The sequence below is a fragment of the Protopterus annectens genome, chromosome 4.part1, assembly GCF_019279795.1.
Source record: "Protopterus annectens isolate FY-2018-M chromosome 4.part1, PAN1.0, whole genome shotgun sequence".
Classification (NCBI taxonomy): Eukaryota; Metazoa; Chordata; order Ceratodontiformes; family Protopteridae; genus Protopterus; species Protopterus annectens.
In genome coordinates, this window is record NC_056734.1 from 933,880,354 (window position 1) to 933,907,598 (window position 27,245).

Genomic DNA, 27,245 nt, shown 5'->3' on the forward strand with positions numbered 1-27,245 from the left:
CCATATGTAAGGACTGCAGATGCATCCTTGAAGGACATAGTACAGTTTTGTACCTACCATAAATGTAGATGTCCGATAGGTATGCATCTGCAGTCAGGTTTTCCATCCCTCCTTCCCCTCTGTGGTACTTCTTGGGTACTTATCCCTCTTTTTATCTAGCTGGGGTTATCTATTATGGTGTATTTGTTTTATATTACTGTGCATGCTTGGAATTTTTTGCATCTCTCCAAACTAAGCCTTCCTTAGAGGGCACCTGGCATCTGGGGCAAGAAAAACTGAGGAAGATGGTGTCGGCTGACGCTTTTGTACCCCAGGCGCTCTGACGTCGGGGAAGGGGCGACAACAGCCGATGCCGGACCCAGACTTTGGAACTGACCCGATCAAGGGCTGCCTGAGGCAGGACAACCCATATGTAAGGACTGCAGATGCATACCTATTGGACATCTACATTTATGGTAGGTACAAAACTGTACTTTCTCTGCACTGCCCTTTGGCTTATCTACTGCACCCAGGGTTTTCACAAAGTGCCTGGCACCAGTAATTGCATTTTACAGGCAAAGAAATATTCAAATGTATCCATACCTGGATGACTGTCCAACTCAGGCAGAAAACAAGGACACTCTTCTAAGACACCTGGCATTTGTAAAAAGACTTCTAACTTGTCTAGGGTACACCATAAACTAAAAGAAATCACAACTTGTACCCTCTCAAATAATTACATTCCTGGGTGCAAGCTTGAATACAGCTGCCCAGATGACTTACCTTACGCCAGAAAAACAACTTCAATTGATGACTTCAAACAGGTGGCCACAAAAACCCAGCTATCTGCAAGACAAATTCTGCAGGCCTTGGAGTTCATGGCCTCATGCATTATTCTAATTCCATATGCAAGACTGCATATGAGGAAACTTCACTGGTACCTAAAAAGCTTATGGAGTCAACATTGTCACAGCCTGAAAACAATGATTCCTGTCATTCCTTGCCTGCAGCTAGAGTTTCTATGGTGGGCAGAGGCCTGCCACCAAAACAAGTGACTGTCATTCATTCCACCCCCTGCCGCCTAAACCCTGACATCAGATTATGCTTGGGGGACGCATCTGGCAGGGAGATGCATTCAGGGCCAATGGAGCCCAAATCAAATGCACCTACATATCAATCAGAAAGAGATGCTAGCTGTACAGAATGTTCTGACAGCCTTCAAGGACTAATCTTCATCCAGAACAACTACTGATAAAGACAGACAACACCCCAGTCATGTGGTACATAAATAAGCAGGGGTGTACCCATTCCTACCCCCTTTGCAGACTAGCCATGGCATTGTGGAACTCAGCCTTGACTTATCAAATACATCTACAAGCTCAATTCCTGCCAGGAAAAAAGAATACTCTGGCAGACGAACTAAGCAGAAATCTTATTGCCCCACACGAATGGAAACTGGATCCACAAATCTTCAGCATGTTGACATGCAAATGGGGGAGCCCACACATAGTTTTGGGGTGAGGCAAAAAGATCTATCAGGTGGACAAATTCTGCACAAGAATTTATCACAAAAAAGCTTGGAAAGTGGATGTTCTGTCCTTCAGCTGGAAAAACCTATCAGTCCATGCCTTTCCCCCTCTGCCTCTGTTCTCCAAGGTCTTACTAAGTCAGACAGGAAAAAACAAAAATGATTCTGATTGCTCCAGACTGGCCTCGCCAACACTGGTATCCGCTCCTGCGCAATACGTCGCATCTTCCTTTGTGGTACCTGCCTCAGACACCACACCTACTGTCTCAGCAGAACTTTCACATTCTGCACACTCCGCTCCAAACTCTGAATCTTGCAGCATGGCTAATCAACTAATTTCACCAGTTACATCTCTCAGCAAACCTATGGTGGATGTCATTTTGGAGGCTAGACAGCCTAATACTAGAAAATCTTATGCTGACAAATGGAAAAGATTTTGTGCCTGGAACCAAGCACAAGGAATAAACAGCAATGCCCAATATTCCTCAGTTTCTTCAATACTTGCTGAGATGCTTCACAAGGGCCTTTTTCTTCCATAAAAATCCATGCCTCTGCCATTTCAGCTCATTACAACACAGAGCCTCCCCTCTTTTCTCATCCTCTGCTAAAGCAATACCTCAGAGGGGCCAAAAAATTAAGACTTCCCAGGAGAGCACCAACTCCTGCATGGGACCTCAATTTTGTTTTGGAAAAACTCACTCTACCTCCTTTTGAGCCAGCTGCTACTGCAGACCTAAAATTTCTCTCTTGGAAAACCGCTTTTTCTTTTAGCAGTCACTTCAGCTAAAAGGATTTCAGAACTACAGGTTCTTATGGCAGTGGAGCCTTTTATTATTTTTTTACCCGAACAGGGTGGCTCTCAGGACCAATCCATCCTTTATGCATAAAGTGGTATCTAGTGTGGCCCTTAATCAGACTATTCATCTGCCAACTTTCTTCCCAAATCCACAGAACAAGGGTGAACGGATTCTGCATTCATTGGATGTACACAGACAACTAAGATTGTACTTAAACAGGACAAAATCTCTAAGAAAATCTGAACTATTACTGATGGCATTTGCTGCAGAGGGAAAGGCTATTTCAAAGCAGACTATTTCCAAATGGATAAGCCATTGTATTAGTTTCTGCTATATGCACCATGGTAAACCTGTCCCCAAGGGGATCAGATCTCATTCCACCAGGGCTGTATCTACTGCTGTAGCCATTCTCAGAGGGGTTCCTACCAGAGACTTTCTAGAAGCTGCTACCTGGAGCTCAGTTCATATGTTCACGAAACATTACCGTTTACCTCTCTTCTCTAAATCCAGAGCAGGCTTTGCCACTGCTGTCCTGCAGGGCCTTATAGCTGCTCCTAATGCTGTATAAATCCATCCTCCCAACCATAGCTTTGGGATTCTCCCCAAATGTAATGACTGCAACAGTGAAACATGAAGAACATAGTACAGTTGTGTACACTTACCTTAAATATAGATGTTCAAGTGTATTCACTGTTGCAGTCCTGGTTACCCTCCCTCCAGCCCCCCTGTTTTTCCTCTAACTGTACCTCTCATTTCTGTCTTTAAAAGCCTTTTTGTTGTATTTGCTTTTGTTTGTAGGTTTATGTTTTATGTTTTTCATTCTACATATCTATATATATATATATATATATATATATATCTATATATATATATATATATATTTTTTTTTTTTTTTTTAAATATATGTTTTGCTCCTCATTTGGGGGACACCTGACATCTGGGGCAAGAAAAACTGATGTAATGGGTGTCTGCTGCATGTTTTATACCCCTGACGACCTGACGTCCTGGAAGAAGACAGCAACCGACACAGGACCCAAGACTTTGTTAGTCAGGCCAACTGAGGGCAACCTAGCAGCAGATTACCCAAATGTAATGACTGCAACAATGAATACACTCAAACATCTGCATTTGTGGTGTGTACACAACTGTACTTTTCAGTCCCAAGGGACTTTCAGAACTAAGCAGTGGGGTGCTTCCACTTTCAAATCTGGAAATAACAAGACACCTCCCTATGGTAAACAGTCTCAATGATTTTCCTTTAAAATTATCAAGCACTTACCTCTTAGCCGCCTCTTTGAGGGGAGAACTGGCTCTTCATGCAACAAACTGGCAACTTATAACCCAGGACAAATGGGTTTTAAATGTAGTGTCCCAGGGATACAGATTTCATTTCCACATGTTGCCAACTCCAAGCGGGTGGCCAGACCTGCCCCCAAATCAGTGGGCAGAGGCTCAGAAACAAGTACTTTCCCTCCTAAACATGGGGGCTATTCAGCTAGTACCAGAAAAGGAAACAGGACAAGGTTTCTATTCCAGACTTTTCCTGGTACCCAGAAAAGACAAATCATGGCGTCCACTTCTGGACCTGTCTACTCTAAACACCTTTCTGGACATTCCAAAATTCAAGATGCTGACTCTTCACCAATTATTTCCTATTCTAGGCAAGGATGCCTGGTTGGCAACTCTAGATTTAAGAGGTTTACCTGCATATCCCAATCAGGGTATCTTGCAGAAGATACCTATGCTTCAAAGCAGGCTACTTGCATTATCAGTTTTCTGCACTGCCCTTTGGCTTGTCTACTGCGCCCAGGGTATTCACAAAGTGCCTTGTTCCAGTAATTGCATTTTGCAGGCCAAGAAATATTCACATATATCCATACCTGGATGATTGTCTAATTCAGGCAGAAAACCAGGCCATTTTTCTAAAACATCTGGATTTGTAAACAGGGTTCTAACTTGTCTAGGGTACACCATAAACAAAAAGAAATCACAACTGGTACCCTCTCAAAAAATTACATTCCTGGGTGCAAGCTTGAATACAACTGACCAGATGGCTTTCCTTATGCCAGAAAAGTAAATTCATTTGGTGACTTAGTTCAAACAGGTGGCCACAAAAACCCTGCTAACTGCAAGACAAATACTGCAAGCCTTGAGGTTCATGGCCTCCGTTATTCTTCTAATTCCATATGCAAGACTGCATATGAGGAAACTTCAGTGGTACTTAAAAAGTTTATGGAGTCAGCATTGTTACAGCCTGGAAACAATGATTCCTGTCATACCTTGCCTGTGCCTAGAGTTCCTATGGTGGTCAGAGACCTGCCATCAAAACAAGGGACTGCCATTCACACCACCCCCTGCCACCCAAATCCTAACTACAGATGCATCAGACTATGCATGGGGGGCTCATCTGGCAGGGAAGTGCATTCAGGACAAGTGGAGCCCAAATCAAATGCACCTTCATATCAATCAAAAAAATGCTAGCTGTACAGAATGTTCTGGCAGCCTTCAAGGACTACCTTCATCCAGGACAACTAATGGTAAAAACGGACAACACCATGGTTATGTGGTACATAAACAAGCAGGGGGGGGGTACACATTCCTACCCCCTCTGCAGACTAGCCATGGCATTGTGGAACACTGCCTTGAGCTACCAAATACAACTACAAGCTCAATTCCTGCCAGGAAAGCTGAATATTGTGGCAGACTAACTAAGCAGAAATCTCATGGACCCACACGAATGGGAACTGGAACCACGGATTTTCAACATGTTGACATGCAAATGGGGGAGCCCAGACCTAGATCTTTTTGCCTCACCTCAGAACTACCAGTTGGACAAATTTTGAACTCCACAAAAAAGCCTGGAAAGTGGATGCTCTGTCCTTCAGCTGGAAAAACCAATCAGTCTATGCCTTTCCTCCTCTGCCTCTGCTGTCCAAAGTTCTACTAAAAGTCACAGGGCAAACCAAAAATGATTTTGATTGCTCCAGACTGGCCTTGCCAACACTGGTACCCACTCCACCTTGCCAACACTGGTACCCACTCCAGCTCAGTGACTCACAAACTTCTCCATGGCAACTGTCTCAGACACCTTCCTTACTGTCTCAGCAGGAGAACCAAATTCTGCACCCTCAGCTCCAAACATTGAATCTTGCAGCTTGGCTAATCATTTAAATTCACTCTCAGCAAACCTGTCATGGGTGTCATTTTGGAGGCAAGAAGACCTAGTACTAGAAAATCTTATGCTGACAAATGGAAAAGATTCTGTGCCTGGAATCAGTCTCAAGGTATGAGCACAGCAGCGCCCAATTTACCTCGGATTTTGCAATACTCAACTGAGATGCTTCACAAGGGCCTGTCTTTTTCTTCCATAAAAATCCATGCCTCAGCCATTTCTGCTCATTACAACACAGAACCCTCCCCTCTTCTCTCATCCTCTGCTAAAGCAGTATCTCAGAGGGGCCAAAAACTTGAGACCACCCAGGAGAGCTCCAACCCCTGCCCTGGGACCTTAACTTTGTATTGGAGAAACTCACTCTACCTCCTTTTGAGCCAGCTGCTCCTGCAAACTTAAAAATTTCTTTCCTGGAAAACAGCCTTCCTTTTAGCAATCACTTCAGCTAGAAGGATATCTGAATTACAGGCTCTTATAGCAGTGGAGCCTTTCATAATCTTTCATGCGGACAGGGAGTCACTCAGGACCAATCCATCCTTCATGCCCAAGGTGGTATCCAGTGTGGCTCTTAATCAGTCCATTCATTTGCCAACATTCTTTCCCAATCCACAGAACCAGGGGGAACGGATTCTGCATTCATTGGATGTACACAGACAACTCAGATTCTATTTGGACAGGACTAAATCTCGAAGAAATTCTGAACAATTGCTGGCAGCATTTGCTGCAGGGGCAGAGGGGAAGGCTATTTCAAAACAAACCATTTCTAAATGGATAAGCCATGGTATTCATTACTGCTATAAACACCATGGAAAACCTATCCCCCGGGGTATTGGATCTCATTCCACCAGGGCTGCATCTACTTCTACAGCCTTTCTCAGAGGTGTTCCTACCAGGGATATTCTAGAAGCTGCTACCTGGAGTTCAGTTCATACTTTCACCAAGCATGATCACCTACCAATTTTCTCTAAATCCAGAGCTGGCTTTGCCACTGCTGTTTTGCAAGGCCTTATTGCTGGTCCTAATGCTGTATAAATCCATCCTTCCAACCACAGCTGTGGGAATCTACCCAAATGTAATGACTGCAACAGTGAAACATGAAGAACATAGTACAGTTGTGTACACTTACCATAAATGTAGATGTTCGAGTGTATTCACTGTTGCAGTCCTGGTTACCCTCCCTCCAGCCCACTGTTTTTCTCTTACTATACCTCTACTTTCTTTTACTATGCTTAAAAGCCTTTTTGGTGCATTTGCTTTTGTTTGGAGGTATATTTTTGTGTTTTTAATTACTTGTATATTTTGCTCCCCATTTGGGGGGCACCTGACATCTTCGGCAAGAAAAACTGATTTAAATGCATCGGCTGCATGTTTTATACCCCTGACGTCATGGAAGAAGGGACAGCAACCGACGCAGGACCCAAGACTTTGTTAATCAGGCTGACTGAGGGCAACCTGCCAGCAGATCACCCAAATGTAATGACTGCAACAGTGAATACAGTCTAACATCTACATTTATGGTAAGTGTACACAACTGTACTTTGCATCCACACATTTCATGGAAGGTTCCTTCATTTCTCTTGATCCCATGTCTCATTACAAAGTTCATGAAAAGAAAATAAGCTTGATTCTTACCTTTATAGAAGAGACTACTGTTTCAGTCAGTTCCCTGGTAGTGCAGGAAACTGTTACAGTTGTAAAGGACTAAAACTTGTAAAAATGTGCATTTCAGATATCTCCAGAAAATGGAAATATTCTTGAGTTAATTCTGGTTACAAAACAAACATGTTAGTAGTTGCTTATGACTTAACTAAGCTTCACTGGCAGTGTGGTTAGGATGGTGATCAACTTCCACCTTAGTAACCTGACTTATGAAGTAGTTTTTCATTCCTACAGGACCTCCCATCATGTGTTTTAGAAATTACTAAAGCTATCCTGTATTGTCCTAACTGGTTTGCTATGGTTTGTGTGAATGACATTCTGTCGGCAGCACTGCTGCCGAAAATCAGAATGTCGTGCACAAAACATTAATGGATGGGATAGTCAAACACACTTATTTGAATGCTGTAGTGCAGTCTCATAAGTGTAATCAACTATCTGCATGGAGATCGTGGTACAGTGGAGAGTGGAAATTCATCTATATCCCCACTGTAGTGCAATCTCGAATTTAGAATCTATTAGTAGGGGCTTGCTCCCCTGCAAAAATGTGATTTGTCATATAGGAGTCTGATTTACATCAGCTCCTTTGCAGCTATCACGTGATGGTTTCTGCCACAATGTCGACTCAAATATGACAGTCATTTTGGGTCAACATTGTGGCAGGTCGGAATGTGTGTTTTAGGGGTTTACTATTCGTTGTTTAGAACAGCAAATGTTTTGCCGTTCGAACAAGCAATAGTAAACCGTCCTAGCTTGCAGGTGTCAGGCACTTGTTTGGTCTTTGGCTCAATTATTCAGTGTCATGGTGCAGGTGTCAGCAGCTTCTATCCATTGGGACCTTCTGGAAGGCAGAACTGTGACATAGTGCTGGCTGGTCAAGCAGTTACATAAAGGAATGTTGTATATTTGTCTCTTTTTCAGTAACTTCACTGCCATGGTACTGTTCACTATTTGAGTCCACGAGATACAGAAGTGTTGAAGTGTTTCTTTTTTTTTTTTTTTATTGTGTGGGATATCACTTATTGTAGTAATTCAGCGCTTCAGACCCTCCTGTGTAAGGAATATTATCTGATCTTTTACATGTATCTTTATGTATCCTTTACTTAAGACTGTTCACTGTTTTCTCATACAAGTGATTTCTATATGGTTCCTGATCCCAGCACATTTTTGGCAAGTTTTTGCCCTAGCAAAGAAAATAAAGGTTGAAAGAACCCTTCTTACTCTGGATCCATCCACGACCCCCATTTCCCATTTTTGCACATGGGTTCGGGGTGCCACTTGAGCAGTTACGAACATCTAGAGCCAAGTTTTACACCACCGGGTGGCTAGCCCTGCTGCAGTAGATCTTCCATACCACACTCTCACACCTATGGCCAATTTAGTGTATCCAAGCCACCTGCTGCCATGTCTTTTGAATGCGGGAGGAAACCTATGCAAACACAGGGAGGACATGTAGACTCCACACAAGACACCACAGCTGAGACTCGATCAGGGAAACCAATTGCTGTGAGGCAACAACACTATCTGATGCACCACTGTGAACTGCCAAATTATATTTCACTTAGTGCTTGCATGAGTTTAGAAAGGCTGAACAGCTGTTAATCATATTTGCTTCAGAGTTTGGTTGGGGGCTTTTTATATACCAAACAAACCCTTTCCAAACGGATTGTCAACTGCATCCTGTTTCTCATCACATTTCTAAACAGCAGTTAAAAAATGCTCCATAATGGGAATGGGTGCTTCCATTGCTTTCGTCACAGATACCTCCATTGTAGCAGTCTGTGTCACAGCTAATTATTTGTTGCCTCCCTTCTCTAAGCATTATTGCCTTAATTGTGAATTCAGGAGTTGAGCTTCCTTGAGTACATCTGTACTACAGGACCGAGCCTTCTGGGCCTTGGTCCTTACGATTTTCCTCCATCTGCTTTCACCCTGGTGGTTTGATACTGCTAGAAATTTAGCCTATTCTTAGGACCCAGCAAGTAAGGTCTTAAGTAGTAGAAGTACTCATATTTTCAGTCTTTCCTTTCCTCCACTTATGAATGGATGGGACCACTCTTTCCATCCTCATCTATACTGCTGAGTATTACTTTTTAGCAGTGTTGGTATCAAATTATTAATTTGCCGGAGGTGTACTTACTAGTGATTGTGAGTAGACTGGTGAACTCATAAATACACTGGTATCGTAGCATGCCAGAATCAGTGCAGGTGCATAGGTTCTTCTGAGAAAATTGCCACTTTGCAGTTGTGTTGAGAATGAGCCCCAGTCATTGAAGCCACATGAAGGAAAGAATCCATCAGCTGATGAGCTAAAAAAATGTCTGCTGTATTTCATCCTAACAAGTGGCATTTCCATCTTTTCACACTCTTCATTTATAGTTTTGTGTCCTCTATTTTCTACCCCTCATCATAACTCCCTTTCTCCCAACTGCTTGCTTGCTAATTCAGCACCAACACTGGTCAAGAATATTACCGTATTCTGATGAAGATTATATCCAGACACTTTGTTTTTCAGATGACAAATTGGGGGTTATTTTCTCAATGTGCTGTGCATGCTCAGTGAATGTAATGCTAACCATCTGAGCAGCATTGGTTATCTTTTATTTCTGCCTGTTTACAATCTAGATAAAAAATAAAGACAAACATGAGTGTTGTCGCTCGTCCGGTCAGTATAAAACAGACGAGCGGTTGTGGGTTCACTTCATGCAACTTTATTACACACAAACACATCTGGAATGGGGCTAAGAAGCAAACTTATAAGTCTGTCTGCCACACTCATACATGTTAACACACTGGCTGTTCTCTCAAAATGGCACTGTTGCCTGCACATGCTCACTATTTATATGCACTTGCTTGCACATGGAAATGCTTTTAAAAGGTACATGCACACACACACTGTTCTGCATCCTTCTTTGAGAAATAGATCATGTACTAAATGACAGTATTCAATGGCATGCTGTTTACAGAAATGATCTTTTGACATGTAGTTATACAGAACTAATTCTTTGACATGCAATCATACAAAATTAGATGCATGTAAAAGTCATGTCCGCGTTGCTGTGTATTTTACACTAGGTCTAGAAATACAACCTGATCTTGTAACATAAAAGTCAGAATTGGATATAGCAATGGGGACTGTCTTCAAGGACTGTTCAACTTTGAGGACAACTGGGACATCATCAGGAATGGAAATTGATACTGAGACATGTTCTTCGGTATGAACTTTGTCAGAGTTGCTCTGTGATCTAGAGGCTGTATCACAGGTACTATGCTGTGATAACATTTCTGATCAAGGAAGATGATGTCTGTGGTTTCTCCTGTATTCTATACCCTCAGATTCCACTATGTAGGATCTTGACTCAGCACATATAGGTTGGTACTGGGATTATCTGCCTGAAGGCATGTATTAGCCCAGCCATGTTGTGCAGTATTCACCGCCCTAGACCCTTGTACTAGCAGCTAGTACCCTTGGCCCCTATCTAGTAGTGCTGTTGGTGTGATCCCCGGTGTGAACTTTCCGTTACCCATCCACTCATCAAGGTTCCTCTTGAAGAGTGATAGTGAGGGGCTCTGTCTTATGTAGATCCATAGTAAGGGAAGTGTCTGCGAAGGGAATCTATCCCTCCAGCATGTTCTATTCATTGTTGTGTTGAGGTTTATATCCCTAGAGCGTGTAGCTCGAGTAGATTTGGTTTTGCTAAGATGGAGCATGTTCAGCAATTCTGGGTTGGACATGGCTCTGTACGTTAGACAGAGATCGCCTCTGAGAAAGCGGTATGCAACAGAGAACAGTCTTAGCTTTTTGAATCGTGCTGCATAGGGCAACTGTTTGAGGCCAGTAATCCACTTGGTTAGGTACCTTTGTGGTCTCTCCAGCTGCTGGAGATGTCTAGCCAGGTACATTTCAATTGGTGCATTGTACTCAATAATGGGTCTGATGAGGGAAGAGTAGAGGGGCACCATTACATGCTTAGATCTTGATGCGAACCCTTTCATGATCAGATGGGTCACATAGGATTTTCTAACCACTTTGGCAACGTGGTTATCAAAGGAAAGCTGACTATCTGCTTGGGTCCCTAGATCCCTTATTTCTTCTTCAGATTTCAGGGGATTACCTCCTATGTTGTAGTTTGCAGGTACTCTGTTTTTTCCAAAGGGGATTACTACGTATTTTTTTGCATTTAGCTTGAGACCATGGCTTTGACACCGTGCATCAGTCTTATTTAGGCCCTTCTGGAGGATCTCCATGTCGGCCGGAGACTCTATTATAGCACCCAGTTTGCAGTCGTCTGCAAACTGTCAGCCACAGCCCTTCCGTGCTTGCCTGTACTTCTGAGAAGTATATGCCAAACAGGAGGGGCCCCAGGACAGAGCCCTGAGGCACACCACTCGTTACTGGTCTGGATTCGGACATAGATCCCACTACGCTTACTTTAATGAGATCTGTCTGAGAGCCCGTTTGCGATCCATCTTGTGACGTAAGGGTTTGTGCCCAGGCTGGTGAGCTTATCAATAATACCTGAATGGCGAATGGTGTCAGATGCTTTAGCAAGGTCAAGGTAAGCCGTGTGTACCTCCTTTCCCTTATCTATAGCCTGAGTAACTGTCTCAAAGAAATCCACCAGGTTCAGGAGGCATGATCTGCCCTTGACGAAGCCAAACTGCGTGGGGGTCCAGCGACTGGAGGTTTCCAATCTCTCCATTTATGAGTTCCATAAAGATTCGGTCCATAGCCTTACAGATCGGACTGGTCAGGCTTATTGGTCGGTAGTTCCCAGAGTCAGTTGTGGCCCCACCCGTGTGTAGCGGGACCACCATTGCCGTGCGCCATTCTATGGGCACATATCCTGTGGAGAGGATGAGACTGAACAGGGTATTAAGATGCGGGGTTAATTCTTTTTGGAGCTCGTGTATCAGACAGCCTGGGACACCATCTGGTCCCATGGAGGCAGTGTTTTTAGCTTTAGATGGAGCCTTGTTAACCAACGTGTCAGTAATAATTGGACTTGCACAATCCCCTAGAATGGTAATAGGCCCTGTAGGTGGTGGTGGGGGGGGGGGAATTTGCACTGAACCTGTCCGCCAAGATGTTGGTAATGTCAGAAGGGTCAGTGTATTTTGTTCCATTTTGTACTAGCTCAGAACAGACCTGAGTGTTGCCATTTAGGTTTTTGACGTAGCCATAGAAGGCCTTATGGTTATCCTTGGCAACTTTCTTTTCAAAATTAGTTTTAGTTGACTTGATGAGGACCCTCAATTTCTTACTAATGATGATCAGGGATGATTTTTCTACTTGAGATTTGGCCTTTTTTTGTACAAGTCTCCTCCTTTTATTGTAAAGTTTGCTTATGGCCGGGGTCCACCAGACTGGTTTCTTCTAGCTTGAGGATGGAGTTTTGGTTTTATTTGGGATAGCACAGTCCATGCAATCCTGAAGATGCATATAGAGTGTCTTGGTGTAGGATTCTGCATCCTGGATATCATCCTTCTGCAAGGGAATAGTGAAGCTTTCCACTTCGGATGCAAGTAGTTTGAAGTTTGCTTTGGAAAGGTTTTTGACTATGGTTTCTTTGATTGTGGGTGGTGGAGGAGTGAGGATGTCCAGGGTTATCAGTTTGTGGTCGGATCTGACCAAGGAGGGGGGTGATAACGGGTGTGGTACAATGAGCGCCCATATTTGTGTTGATTTAAATCCAGTATGTTGTCCCCTCTAGTGGGGGAACATACTAGTTGTTCAAGGGCATTTGAATTTATAAATTCTATGAATCGCTGAGCATAGGAGTTGGAACATTGGTAGTTCGCCCAGTCTATACCAGGGTAGTTGAAATCACCAAAGATTATGGTGTTGGGTAGGACCTTTATATTTTCCAATGTCTCACGGAATGCAGAGTGAGTATCTTGGGACATGGTGGCGATCTATAACCGGCTATGACTTGAAATGTGGTTTTGCCTGCTGATAGTTGCGCATGGATGATCTCTGGGGCATCATGCTACGCTACTAACCTGGAGATATGGATATCCTTGATGAATATGGATACACCTCCATCTTTTGTACTGCGATCCGGTAACTGAGGCCGGAAGGTATGATATGAATTGTAACCTGGCAGTGCTGGGGTGCTCTCTTGAGCCTTGAGCCAGGTTTCCGTTACTGCACAAACATCGATTTTCTCCATGCTGAGGAGAGCCTCGAGTGTGTGCATTTTGAGGTTGAGACTTCTGGCATTGAGTAGCATTACCCATATTTTTTGGTTACCTGTGCTGGTTACGGTGGTTGGTTTGTCCTTTGAGCCTTGCCTAAAAAAGGCACTATAGGGATGGCAAGAGCCTTGGCCAGTATTCGAAAACCAAGGGGTGACAGGTGCAACCCATCTCTGGCAAAACAGCGAGGCTTGTCTATCATGTCATCCCAGGCAGACAGACACTGGATCCCCTTAGAATGACACCAGAAGCTTAGCCAATTGTTGACATTGATCATTTTGTCTTTGTATTGTGGTATCATTCTAGGTGAAGGTAGTATGCTACTCAAGGTCAGGGTCATACCAGCTTGGGCTACATGATCTGAGAGCCCCTCAATGTCTCTCTTCATGTAGTCCAGGGAGGTACGTCTTAGATCATTCACACCAACATATACAATGACAGCGTCATACTTGTACTTGTTCTGGATTGACCTAAGTGTCTCTCACTTGACCAATTTGATCAAAGCCTTTTGTATCCTCACTGTCTCTCCTTTTAACGGATGAAGATATCTGCTTATTTTATCATAGCTGGACGTCTGAGAAGAATTCTTCTTAAAAAGTTGGGCTTTGATTGCTCTCTTGTTTTTATTATTAGGCACCAACAAACAAGGTTGTTCTTGTTTGCCTAGATAGAATTCTGTGAGCAGGCGAGCCAAGTAGGTTGTCATGGGCCATATTTCTGAGATTAAGTAAATTCAAGAAGATATTGGGATTTGCGCTCTTTGACCTCTATAGTAATTGCTTTGCACTCTGTATTGCGTGTTCAGCAAGGCCGTTTGTGGGTATTCAGGACTACTAGTAATGTGGATAAAGTCCCACTGTTTTGCAAATCTCTGAAACAATTGACTGGTAAACTGAGAACTGTTGTCAGAAATAACTTTGTGTGGACTACCATGGACTGAGAAGTGACATTTCGTCGTAGCAGTAACAGCACTGGCCGTTGGGTAACAAATCAATCTCAAACCAATTCGAACAAGAGTCTGCCGACACTAAGTAATGTTGACTTGTTCACTCAAATATGTTAGTTGCTGCTGTTGACCAAGGTAGTTCAGGAATTTGGCTTAGCTGAAGTGGCTCTTTTTGCAAATGTGGCTTAGTACTGTTGCACACTGAACAAGAATGTCTTTTGACAGAGAAGGCCAAAATACTAGTCCTCTCGCCCTTCTTTTGGTAAAATTGGAACCTGGGTGGCCACGATGCAAAATCTGAATGTATTCAAGTCATAAGGAAGTAGGCACAACAACTTTGGACCTTTGAAAATTATACCATGTTCCATCAGCATCTCATCTCTGTATGGAAAATAAGGTAGTACTTCTGGCGGTACACAGGATTGCTTTGACAGCTGTCCTACATTGATGAAGTGGTTGAGCTTTTGCAACACTGGATCAGTCTTTGTATGGTCTCTCAGCTCATCAAGTCTCATGGTAGAAAAATAATGCACTTCCAAGACATCAAAGTCAAAATTCTCTGCATCAAGCTGATGTCCTATTCCCATGTTGCAGTATTCAACGTATGGGTTTACTCCTCTTGCTTTGCTAACGTCTGGGCAGTATACAAAAGTTTTCAGTCCCTGTATGGTGCATGAGACATCTAATGTGGTTGACGGAACATGGGCCATAAAAGTGACATCTGCATGCACCAGCCCTCAGAACTTCTCAACCTCCAGTCGAACGCCAGGTGTTCCTGCTTTCATGTCCGTCTGATTCGAGAAATCAGATAAGTGCCCTGTTGGGGAATCTTTGTCCTTTTCTTTCATTTAATACTTGTTCATATCATCCAGAAAGTGTAAGTGCCGCCATCGGGTACCTCACAGAGACGCCCACGATCAGTGCCTCTTTTGTTTGGGATGGTCTCACGATTACAAGGCCTGCTCCATTTGTCAGGCATTCATGCCCAAGACATTGCATTGCCGTCTGCATGGGCTTAACTTGTATTTAGAAAATTAAAGGTTAAAACAAATAACTTTAGGGATGGAGGGCTCCTCCGACATACCTATGGAACAGCCAAAAAAAGAAAGCCAAGACTATACGGACTTACCACTTCATCTGTGCCTCTATTGTCCGACCCTCAGCCTGTGGCTGATGTTGGCCTGGTAGAGGAATTGGGCTCTGCCACCTCGGATATAGCAGGTACCTCCACGGAAGCATTACAATCCCGCATGGAGGGCACATCCATAGAGGCTTTACCAGCATCAGTTTCCGACACTAGACGGGAGCAGCGCTTTCAGTAGGTCCGTTAGATGTCTCCATTTCCTTACAGATGTCAAGACTCCAGGCCTCTTAAAAAGGAGAAAAGGAAGCACATTTTTCCTTCCACTGAAAGCATGCTAAACTGGCACACTTTCAGCCAAAGTCTGTTTAATGCCTTTATGGCCTTGCGTCCAACCTCTGCGGGGCTACTAACATCCCTCCTCCCATTCTGAGTCCAAGGCCTCATAGCACAGACCCAACGATGAGGAAAGAGGAAGATCTGTCTGACTCTTCCAAAAATTCACTTTCCTTACACTTCCCAGCTTTCTTCTCCCTTGGGGTATGTTTCCCCAGAGGGAGAATCTCTTGACCCTGACTCCCCAGCTGAGGATTTGACCTTTGGCGAAACCATCTCCAAGATGAAAGAGCATTTCAAGTGGGAGTGCTCTGAAATGACCAGTCCAAAAAAGATGATATGATTTATTCAGATGGAATCCCCAAGCCCCCATTTCTGCCTGCCTTTCTGGATGCTTTCTCCTCGGCATCCTTAAATCCTGACTTTCAACCACCTGCCCCACGCAGGCATGATAGACTTTATATAGTTTGAGAGACTAAAGTACCTCGTTAAGTGTCTGCCAGCAGGCCCTGTCACCATCTCCATTTCCACAAATAAGGCATCTAAACTTTTACCCACCACCACTATCCTGCCTGCTGTCAAAGACAGCAAAACCATGGTGCTTCTGGGTAAGAAAATCTACACCTATGCCACCTTGTCCTTCAGGGCTACTAACTGCCAGAATGCCCATCTCCATATCCCCATAAAGCCCACCTTCAGGAAATACCTGCAGTTCTTGATGGACCCTTCTCACTTTCAGTTCTCTGCCTTGCCCTTTGGGCTTTCTACTGCACCCAGGGTTTTCACTTAGCTCCAGTGATTGCCTTCTGCAGGACAAAAGGAATCCAGATATTCCCTTATCTGGACGACCTGCCGATACAGGCAGGCAACAAAGGAGACCCTTCTGCAACATATATGCCTGGTTGTCTCCCTCCTACAGTCACTGGGATTCCAGTTAAATTACCCAAAATCCCACCTGAAACCTACTCAAGACATTGTCTTCTTGGGGTGCAGAATTCGGTCGGATGTCATGAAAGCCTACCTTCCCTCACAGAAGGTGGAAAGCTTGACAGAACACCTACATCTGGTCCTTCAGTCAACAGAATTGACAGCAAGGCAGTACCTCAGGCTCCTGGGATACATGGCAGCCACTATCCCCATGTTACCATTAGCAAAACTTCATATGAGAAACTGCAATGGTACCTTTGGTCAGTCTGGACACACTCCCACCCCTTGGCGTACAGGGTCCCCCTCATACCATGCCTCAAACTAAAAATCCATTGGTGGTTGACCCAAGTGACCCTCAGTCCAGGGCTTCCCCTCCAACCACCCCTACCCACACAGATACCTCAAACTTGGGCTATGGAGAAACTCTGGGCCATCATTCAGTGCAGGGTCTGTGGCCAGAGCCACAAAATCAAGAACACATTTAATGTTCCAGAGATGAGAGCAATCCTCCTGGCCCTTCGAGTCTTCCAAACTTATCTTTAGAATAGCCCACTTAAGATTTTTACAGACAATACCACAATCCTGTGGTACTTCCAAACATATCTTTAGAAAGGCCCACTTAAGATTTTTACAGACGATACCACAATCCTGTGGTACAGTGCAGACTAGCTCTCCTAGTGTGGGAATTGGCCACCTTCTGAGGGGGTGACCCTGCAGGCACTCTACATTCCCTCTCTACAGAACTCCCAGGCAGATCATCTCAGCAGACCTATCACAAACGACCACAAATGGATGTTTCACAGCTATGTCTTCCTGGATCTGGTCCAGCGGTGGGGTACATCTCAGAGACCGGTTTGCCTCCTCCATCAACAGGCAACTTACTGGATTTTGCACCAGGACACCACATCTTCAGGCACTGGCAACAGATGCCTTCTTAACCTCTTGGAAGGGGGACGTTTCCCTCTGCATTTCCCCCCTTCCCACTCACCCAGAGCTTCCTGCTGAAAATCCAGCAGGACAGACCAGAAATCTTGTTGGTGAGTTCCTACTGGCCAAGACAGCATTGGTTCCTCCTACTCTTAACTAGCCAAGGCAATCACCACAAGTCTCCACACCCCCCGAATGGACCTTCTCGCACAACACAAGGGATCCCAAATACACCTACAGTGGCAGTTACTGTACCTCACCTTGTGGCTTATAGGATTCTGATCCCCTTCAGACACCTTTACAGTGAGGACATGCTCACTGTTTTGCAGGAAGCCAGGAAAACAAATACAAGAAAATCTCACCTTTCCAAATGGAAACGATTTTATATATGGTGTCACAAAAGACAGTTGGACCCATTTGCAAGTGACACCACTCTAGTTCTGTCTTACTTGTTTGAGCTACTGCAGACAGGCTTGGCCCATTCCTCCATTAAAGCCCACTTGTGTGCTATTTCAGCATGCCTTTCCCTGGAACCCCCTCTAGCATCCAGACCACTAGCAAAGCTGTTTTTCAAAGGAGTTCTTCACCTGGGGCCCCCCCTCCCCAGAAAACCATCCCCACCGCCATGGAACTTTAACTATGTTTTGGAAAAACTCACGCTCCCTTCATTTGAGCTAGCAGAGAAAGCCTCCCTGAAATTCTGTTAATGGAAAACGTTGGTACTCGTGGCGTTGACATCAGCCAGAAGAGTATCAGAGCTGCAAGCCCTCATGGCTATCACACCTTTCCTAGTTTTCCACAATGACAGGGTATTCTTAGAACTATCCCTTCGTTCATGCCCAAGGCGGTGAATGACCTCTCCCTGAATCAAGCCATCCACCTACCTACCTTCTCTAATCCACAGGGGGACAGTGAAAGAGTACTTCACTCCCTGGATGTTCACAGACAGCTCAGGTTTTACCTGCATAAAACCGAGCCAGTCAGACAGCTGATCAACTATGTCTCCTTCCATCCCAGAGCCCTGGGGAAGGCAGTAACCAAACAAACTCTCTCTACCTAGATTTCCAAAGCCATCACCTTCTGCTACAAATACCATGGAAAATCCCTGCAAGGCGCTGTCAAAGCACACTCCACCAGGGCTATGGCTTCCTCAGGAACCTTCTTCAAAGGTCTGGATGCTGCTACCATTCTTAAGCAGCCACTTGGTCATCAGTGCACACCTTCACCAAACATTACAAGTTAGACAACATTTCCAAGGTCAGGGCGAGTTTTGCCAGGGCTGTCCTTCATAGATTCCTGGAAACCACCTCTAGACCACCACCTTCTCCTCCACAGTGAGCTTTGACACTCACCCATGTGTTGAATACTGCAACATGGAAATAGAAGGATATAGAAAAGTTGTGTAAAATCTTACCATAACCATAGGTGTCTTCCTTTTCCATGTTGCTGTATTCTTTCCCACCGTCCTTCCCTTCCTGTTAGGCTGCACTTCCCTTTCTGGGTGACACAGGACTGGCATTGCCCTTACTAGGACTGGTCCGACTGGGGCTTACAGTTCTGAGGGCTGGTGCGTGCAGATGTCACTTTTATGGTCCACGTTCCTTGAGCCATGTCGGATGTCCCACACCATATAGGGACTGAAAACTTTTCTATACTGACCGGACGTTCACGAAGCAAGATAAGTAAACCCATATGTTGAATAATGCAACATGGAAGAGAAGGACATCTATGGTTATGGTATGATTTTACACAACTTTTCTTTCCATGGTATTTCTGGGCAATCTGGGTAAGGTATCAGCCAGATAAAGAAGTTTGCCTTTTGTGTAGACCTTTTTGAAATTTTATTTCTGCAATTTGAGCATAATTTTTTGTAGTCTTGCTGGAGTGGTATGCATAGGCATCTTTAAAATAGTGACCAGAGGTTAATGGTCAGTTTCTGTCTGGATAGCTGAGCCATAAATATAATCCTGGAACTTCGAACATGGGAACACAATTGCCAAAAGTTCTTTTTCAATTTGAGCATATTGCATCTCAGTTTGGGGAAGAGTTCTAGATGCGTACGCAAGGTCTGCCCTCTTGAAGAATAACTGCACCAAGACCAAACTTTGAAGCATCACAGGAAAGAACTAATGGTTTGTGGGCATCATAGTACCTTAATGTAGGTGGGTTGGCAGTTTGCTTTTTGATGCTCTCTGGTGGTGGTCTATAACCATGACCAGGCAACATTTTTGCATGTCAGCTCTCTTAAAGGTGCTGATAACTTACTAAAGTCAGAGATAAATTTGCCCAAATAGTTACTCATACCAAGATAACACTATAGAGCTCGAATATTGTTTGGAGCTGGCATTTCAAGAATGGCTGCTTGTTTAGAAGCGTCTGGTCATAGGCTTGTACTGGTAAATAAATGACCTACAAAGGTAACTTCTGGTAGTCTGAATTTACATTTCAGATGATTGAGCTTTGATTTCACTTCACTCACTCTGTCCAGAACCTTAGTGAGGTTTCTGTCATGCATTACCTCAAACCAATAAATCAACTATTATTGCACATGGTAGCCTGAAAAAATTTGCTCCATTGCTCACTGAAAGACTTCACTGGCAGAATTTATTTCAAAAGGCATCTTGAGGTATTAATATGCATCTACCAAATGGGGTACTGAATGTAGTCAGTAGTGAAGATTTGAGATCAAGCATTAGTTGCTAAAATGAACTCTCCATCTAAGATAGAAAAAACAGCATTTGGCATAAGGGTGGCAATCTCCTCGACTGTACAAATAGGATGAGGAGGCCTTTTTAATGCCTTGTTCAAGTCTCTTGGGTCAATGCATATTCTGATTTCATCGGAAATTTGCTTATGAGCAGCTACCATGGAAGACACCCACTCATTTGATTCTGTGACCGTCTTGCACCATTTTGTCTAACTGGAACTTGACTTTGTCCTGCGTAGCTATTGAAAGTCTCCTTGCTGGTCTGACCACTGGACTAACCTCTGGGTCTACTTTCATGGAGTACACAACTGGAACTTTGCCTAGCTTGTTGTTGAAAACGTCAGCATATTCTGAGAAAATAGCGTCACTGAAGCTGGAACTGGGACATGTGCTTACCTGATGGGCTTCTTTGGAAAAAGAAAGCAGTTTCATTCTTAAACTGTCTCTGAGACCTAATAATGACTGCACAGGTCTTCTGACTGCATAAATTGCAAGCTGTAAGTATTCCCAGCCAAACAGCATGAAAGCACTACTGAGCCTTCGGTTTGAATCTTTTTACCTCCATAAGCATCGAGCTTCGCACAGTTGGCCAAATTAAGTTACTCACCAGTCCTCAGTTTCTGCTGCCATTACTTTACACTTTGAACCAGTGTCCTCTTTGAGCTCTGTGGGTTTACCATTGATCAGGACAGTACAAAATGTTTCAGTCTTTGCCAGCAAATCTACTGCACTAACCTTTTCGTCGATCACTGATACACCATCTACATAGAAAGTAGGGTTGCAGCTCTCTATATGATCAACTTGCTTTTTTGAGTGACCTTTCTTACTGAATGAGACTTGCTTGGTTTACAAAACTTTTGAAAGTGATTCCATTTTTTACACTTGTGGCATTGCTGACCATATGGTAAGCACTTTTCTCTTTTATACTCATGATTGGCACCACAATTACGATGGTTAACAATAAGACTCTACTTGGGATGTTCTTCATGTTTCATTGTTGCAGTCATTACATTTGGGTAATCTGCTGGCAGATTGCCCTCAGTCGGCCTGAATTCCAAAGTCTTGGGTCCTGTGTCGGTTGCTGTCTTCTTTTCCATGACGTCAGGGGTATAAAACATGCAGCCGACGCCATTTTCTTTAGTCTTTCTTGCCGTGAGGTGCCCGAAGCAGAAGCATTTTTGCAAGTGCCAGTCGGCCGACTACTGAAAAATTGAGTTTGATTTTCAGAACCGAAGTCTTCACTAAAGCTAAGTACCCCGTTGGGGAAACTTTTTTCTTGCCTTTTACAGATGTCAGAAAAAGTAAATTTTATTACTTGTGGGAAGCAAATACCTCCATTTATACTGTATTCCTTGCCTAGGCCCTGATCACAATGTGCCTGGTTGTCAGTTTTGTGCTAGATTTAACCAATGCACTATTAAGCGTCTGTATATTTTTGCATCAAAGTATTTTGGAAACAGATTTAACTACCCAGAAATGTCGTCTGATAGCAATCTGACTACCGGAGTACATAAAAAACGCAAGGAAAAGGACAGAGAAAGGCAGTCGAGATCCAAAACCAATGACAAAGCTTCTCCTAAGCCAGTTGCCGGTACTCAGTGAGGCACTTTCGCAGCCCCTGATACCCGCTACCTTCGAGTCGCAGGCCTCTACCGACACCCATGTGGAGTCCGGCATGCCACAAGATACTCACGGTATTGGACCGATGGATGTATCTCCCTCCGATGGGTCCGGAGCTGCTGCCCAGGCACCGGCTTCTGAGGGTGTATTCAGACCTCAACATTTGTATATCAAACCAACGGCTGCAAAACCAAAAACAAAAGCAACTTCTAAAATGAAAAAACTGACGCATGAGCCACGTGCACAGGCGTCTATGCCTAAAAAACAGATGATCAAAATGGCTGAAGACCTTATTACCTTGATCAGGGGTTCCAATCCCCCTCCAGATAAGCGGCCTAGGCAAGACACTGATTATGAATCTTCAGATCAGGTTTCTATTTCTTCTGATTCCTCAAATCTGGAGGAGATGAAGCGCAAACCTACAGAAAGCAATCCCAATGACTTCCTTCTGCTTACACCAAGCACTTATCTTTTGGCAGCACCCATAGGGGGAAAATTAGCATTTTTTGCTCAAAATTGGCAGTTAATAACCCGGGACAAGTGGGTACTAAACATCGTATTACAGGGATACAGATTCCATTTCCACACTCTGCCAATGGCAAATGGTTGGCCAGATCTGCCAAAAAATCAGTGGGCAGAGGCAGAGAAACAGGTTACATCCCTCATGGATATGGGGGCCATTCAGGCAGTACCGTAACAGGAAAAAGGACAAGGTTTTTACTCAAGACTGTTCTTGGTACCCAGAAAGGACAAGGCCTGGCGGCCAATACTGGATATATCGATTTTAAACACATACCTGGACATTGCAAAATTCAAAATGCTGGCTTTGCAGCAGCTTCTGCCCATGCTGGGCAAGAATACTTGGCTGGTGACTTTAGTCCTAAAAGAGGCATACCTGCATCTCCCAATAAGACAATAGTGCAGAAGATACCTCAGATTCAAGGCTGGCTTAATGCATTACCAATTCTCTGCACTGCCCTTTGGCTTATCTACTGCGCCCAGGGTCTTTACAAAGTGCCTGGCACCAGTAATTGCATTTTGCAGACAAAGAAGTATACAAATATATCCTTACTTGGATGACTGTTTCATTCAAGCAGAGAACAAGGGCACCCTTCTTTGACACCTGGCGTTTGTGAGAAGGCTTCTAACATGCCTAGGCTACACAATAAACGAAAATAAATCACAACTGGTACCCTCTCAAAAGATAACATTCCTGGGTGCAAGCTTGAATACAACTGCCCAGATGGCCTACCTCACGCCAGACAAAGGCAACTGACTACTTCAAACTGATGGCAGCAAAGACCCAGTCTTCTGCAAGACAAATTCTGCAAGCTCTGGGCTTCATGGCATCCTGCATCCTACTAATTCCATATGCAAGACTGCATATGAGGAAACTTCAATGGTACCTAAAAAGTTTATGGAGTCAACATTCACACAGTTTGGAAACGATGATTCCTCTCATTCCCTGCCTGCAACAAGAGTTTCTATGGTGGGCAAAGGCATGTCACCAAAACATGGGACTGCCCTTCACTCTACCCCCTGCCAGCCAAACCTTAACAGACGCATCAGATTATGCCTGGGGGGTCCACATGGCAGGAAGATGCATTCAGAGCATATGGGCACCAAATCAAATGCATCTACATATCAACCAGAAAGAGATGCTAGCTGTTCAAAATGCCCTAACAGCCTTCAAGGACTTACTTCATCCAGGACAACTACTGATAAAGATGGACAACACCACAGTCATGTGGTATATAAACAAACAAGGGGGCACCCACTCATACCCCCTTTGCAGATTAGCCATGGCACTGTGGGACACGGCTTTGACCTACCAAATACATCTTCAAGCTCTATTCCTGCCAGGAAAACAAAACACTCTGGCAGACGATTTAAGCAGAAACCTTATTTCTAAATCCACAAGCCTTCAGCATGATAACAGGGAAATGGGGGAGCCCAGACATAGATCTATTTGCCTCTCCTCAAAATTATCAACTGAAAAGATTCTGCACAAGGACTTATCACAGACGAGCATGGAAAGTGGACGCCCTATCCTTCAGTTGGAAAAACCTATTAGTTTACGCCTTTCTTCCTCTGCCTCTTCTACCCAAGGTCCTCCTAAAAGTCAGACAAGAAAAGCCAAAGATGATATTAATTGCCCCGGACTGGCCCCGCCAATACTGGTACCCAATCCTAAGGAACTTCTCAATACCCAGCTTGGACCTTGCCTCAAAAACCACAACTACTGTCACAGCAAAACAATCAGATCCTGCACAGTCAACTACAGACTCTGAACCTGGCAGCATGGCTAATCCTGTAATCATACAAACGACACCTCTCAGTAAAGCGGTGATGGATGTCATTTTGGAAGCCAGAAGACCTATTGCTAGAAAATCTTATGCTGACAAATGAAAGAGATTCTGTGCTTGGAATCAAGCACAAGGAACTGATACAGCAGAACCACATATTCCTCAGATATTGCAATACTTAACTGAGATGCTTGACAAAGGCCTATCTTTCTCATCAATCAAAGTCCATGCCTGTGCTATTTCGGCTCATTACAATACAGAGCCACCAATCTTTTCTCATCCTTTACTAAAGCAGTATCTTAGAGGAGCCAAAAATTTAAGGCCTCCTAGAAGATCACCATTACCTGCATGGGACCTCAATTATGTTTTGGAAAAGCTCACCCTGCCTTCATTTGAACCAGCTGCTACCACTGATATAAAGTTTTTATCCTGGAAGACAGCTCTGCTGCTAGCAATTACTTCAGCAAGAAGAGTTTCAGAGCTACAGGCCCTCATGGCTGTAGAGCCTTTTATTATATTTTACCCAGACAGGGTGTGTCTGAGGACAAATCCTACTTTTATGCCTAGGGTAGTTTCCAGGGTGGCTCTTAACCAAACAATTCATCTGCCAACTTTTTATCCAAATCCACAGAACAAAGGGGAGATAATTCTGCATTCCTTGGACATACACAGACAGCTAAGATTCTACTGGAGCAGGACTAAAGCTCTCAGAAAAACTGAGCAATTATTAGTGTCATATGCTGCAGGATTAGAAGGAAATACTATTTCAAAGAAGATGATTTCAAAGTGGATAAGCCATTGCATCCGTTTCTGCTACTTACACCATGGCAAACCTGTGCCCAAGGGCATTAGGTGTCTCACTCCACCAGAGCTGCAACTACTTCAGCAGCCTTTCTCAGAGGAGTACCAACCAAGGACATTCTAGAGGCTGCTACTTGGAGTTCTGCTCACACCTTTACAAAACTTTACCATTTGCCTCTCTACTCTAAGTCCAGGGCAGGCTTTGCCACTGCAGTGCTGCAGGGCCTTATAGCCTCACCTAATGCTGTTTAGCTCCAGCCTCCCAACCATAGCTTTGTGATTCTACCCAAATGTAATGACTGCAACAGTGAAACATGAAGAACATAGTACAGTTGTGTACACTTACCATACATGTAGATGTTAGTGTATTCACTGTTGCAGTCCAGGTTACCCTCCCTCCATCTCCCTGTCATTCTGCAGTTTATCTTTCCTTCTCTATCTTCTACAACCTATGTGGTGTATTTGCTTGTAGATGAAGGTAAAGTTTATTTTGATGCATGTATTTATATATGTATATATAATATTGCTACCTTTTTGGGGGCAAGAAAAAACTAAAAATGGCGTCAGCTGCATGTTTTATACCCCTGACGACTTCTCATCATGGAAGAGAAGACCACAACCAACGCAGGACCCAAGACTTTGGAATTCAGGCCGACTGAGGGCAGCCTGCCAGCAGATTACCCAAATGTAATGACTGCAACAGTAAATACACTCGAACATCTACATTTATGGTAAGTGTACACAACTGTACTTTTTGTGCCTTTCGTTTTATTTTATTAATAATGCATTTGGTGCTGTACAACTCCTCAGTTTCATTTTCTTTGCCAAATAAATAATTTGTGCAGTTTGTTTTTGTTACCATAAGTTCGTTGCTGGTCTTGATAGTTTGCCCGAGTTCTGTTTCACTCGACCAGCTTAATCTGACTTCACCTTCAACTCTGCACCTCATGGCTTGAAGAAGTTGCTCTCTTAATCCCGGTTCTGACACCATGTTGCTTGTCCGGTCAGGATAGAACAGATGAGCGGTTGTAGGTTCAGTTCAAGCAGCTTTATTACACACAAGCACATCAGGAATTAGGCTTTATAATGTAAACTTAAACTTAGAGACAGTCTGACTACCACACTCATAATGTTAACATTCTGGCTGTTCTCTGAAAATGGCACTGCTGCCTCCATGTGCTCACTATTTGTATGCACGTGCTTACACATGGAAATGCTTCTTAAAGGTAATACACACGCTCTGTTCTACAAGTGTTACTTGCATTCTGAATACCCCTACCATGTATTTGCTGTCATCTTTCATCCTTTTGTGAAGCAGGTAAATCAGGGGATGGGGGATTGAAAATGTGCTGCTTGCAAGATTTTGCTTTGACCCAAGAATGTAGTTTTGCCACTCGGATGCAGTAGATGTTGTGTCCAGTCCTTTATTTCCCAACATCTGTCATCAGATATTGCAGTCCACCACTTTGCGTCTGAAAATAACTGACACCTTGACTTGCAAGAGCATAAAAATGAAAGCCCTGGCAAATATTTATGCAAAGGTGCCAGTGTGACAAATGAATGGTTTGTGCAAATGTGGCTTCTAGCAATAGGCTATGTAAGGGAAAAGTACTTGAGTACAAATCCTGTGTAATAGAAATATCGGTGCACAATTAATCTTCTAAAGACCAAGAGCTTTTATCAAGTTGAGAAAGAAGCGTTTCAAAACCATAACATTTTTGAGTACAGCTTTGTGGATGAAGAAATTATAAATGGTGGTTCTAGAACAAAACTTTAAGGGTTAAAAAATGTTAATAGCATTAAACACTGATGTATTTTAAACACATTTTTTCTTCACTTTCCTAGGAACATCATAAACGATCAATACCTAAAGATACCTGGAATCTTCTCTTAGACTTTAGTACGATGATAGCAGATGATATGTCTAATTATGATGAAGAAGGTATGCATGTACTTTATTTTAAGCAGATTTTGAATGTGCAATTTGTAATCTGATCAAGATAGGTTACCTGGCACTGCTAAAACTGCAGTGAATGAAATACTTTAAAGATTTTGACTACAGAGCAAGCTGAATTTTTTAAAGGATAAAGTTATTAAAATAAATGTTGCTTGATTTTGACTTTAGATGTTTTTATTTTTTTAGGTGCATGGCCGGTCCTTATTGATGACTTTGTGGAATTTGCACGCCCCCAGATTGCTGGGACAAAAAGTACAACAGTGTAGCACTAAAAAAACAAAAAACTTTAGTAGAATGTACATAATTT

General features: G+C 43.6%; 1 protein-coding gene across 4 annotated transcripts in view; it reads left to right on the top strand.

Annotated features, from left to right (window-relative positions):
- The window catches only part of DCUN1D1 (defective in cullin neddylation 1 domain containing 1), a 723,324-nt gene that overhangs the window by 694,607 nt on the left and 1,472 nt on the right, over positions 1-27,245 (top strand). For all 4 annotated transcript variants that reach the window (XM_044070666.1, XM_044070664.1, XM_044070665.1 and 1 more), the window contains exons 6-7: positions 26,827-26,923; positions 27,125-27,245. The exon at positions 27,125-27,245 is cut by the window's right edge and continues 1,472 nt beyond it. In XM_044070666.1, the coding sequence (XP_043926601.1) occupies positions 26,827-26,923; positions 27,125-27,204 (177 nt within the window). In that variant the 3' untranslated portion in view covers positions 27,205-27,245. The remainder of the gene's footprint in view (positions 1-26,826; positions 26,924-27,124) is intronic.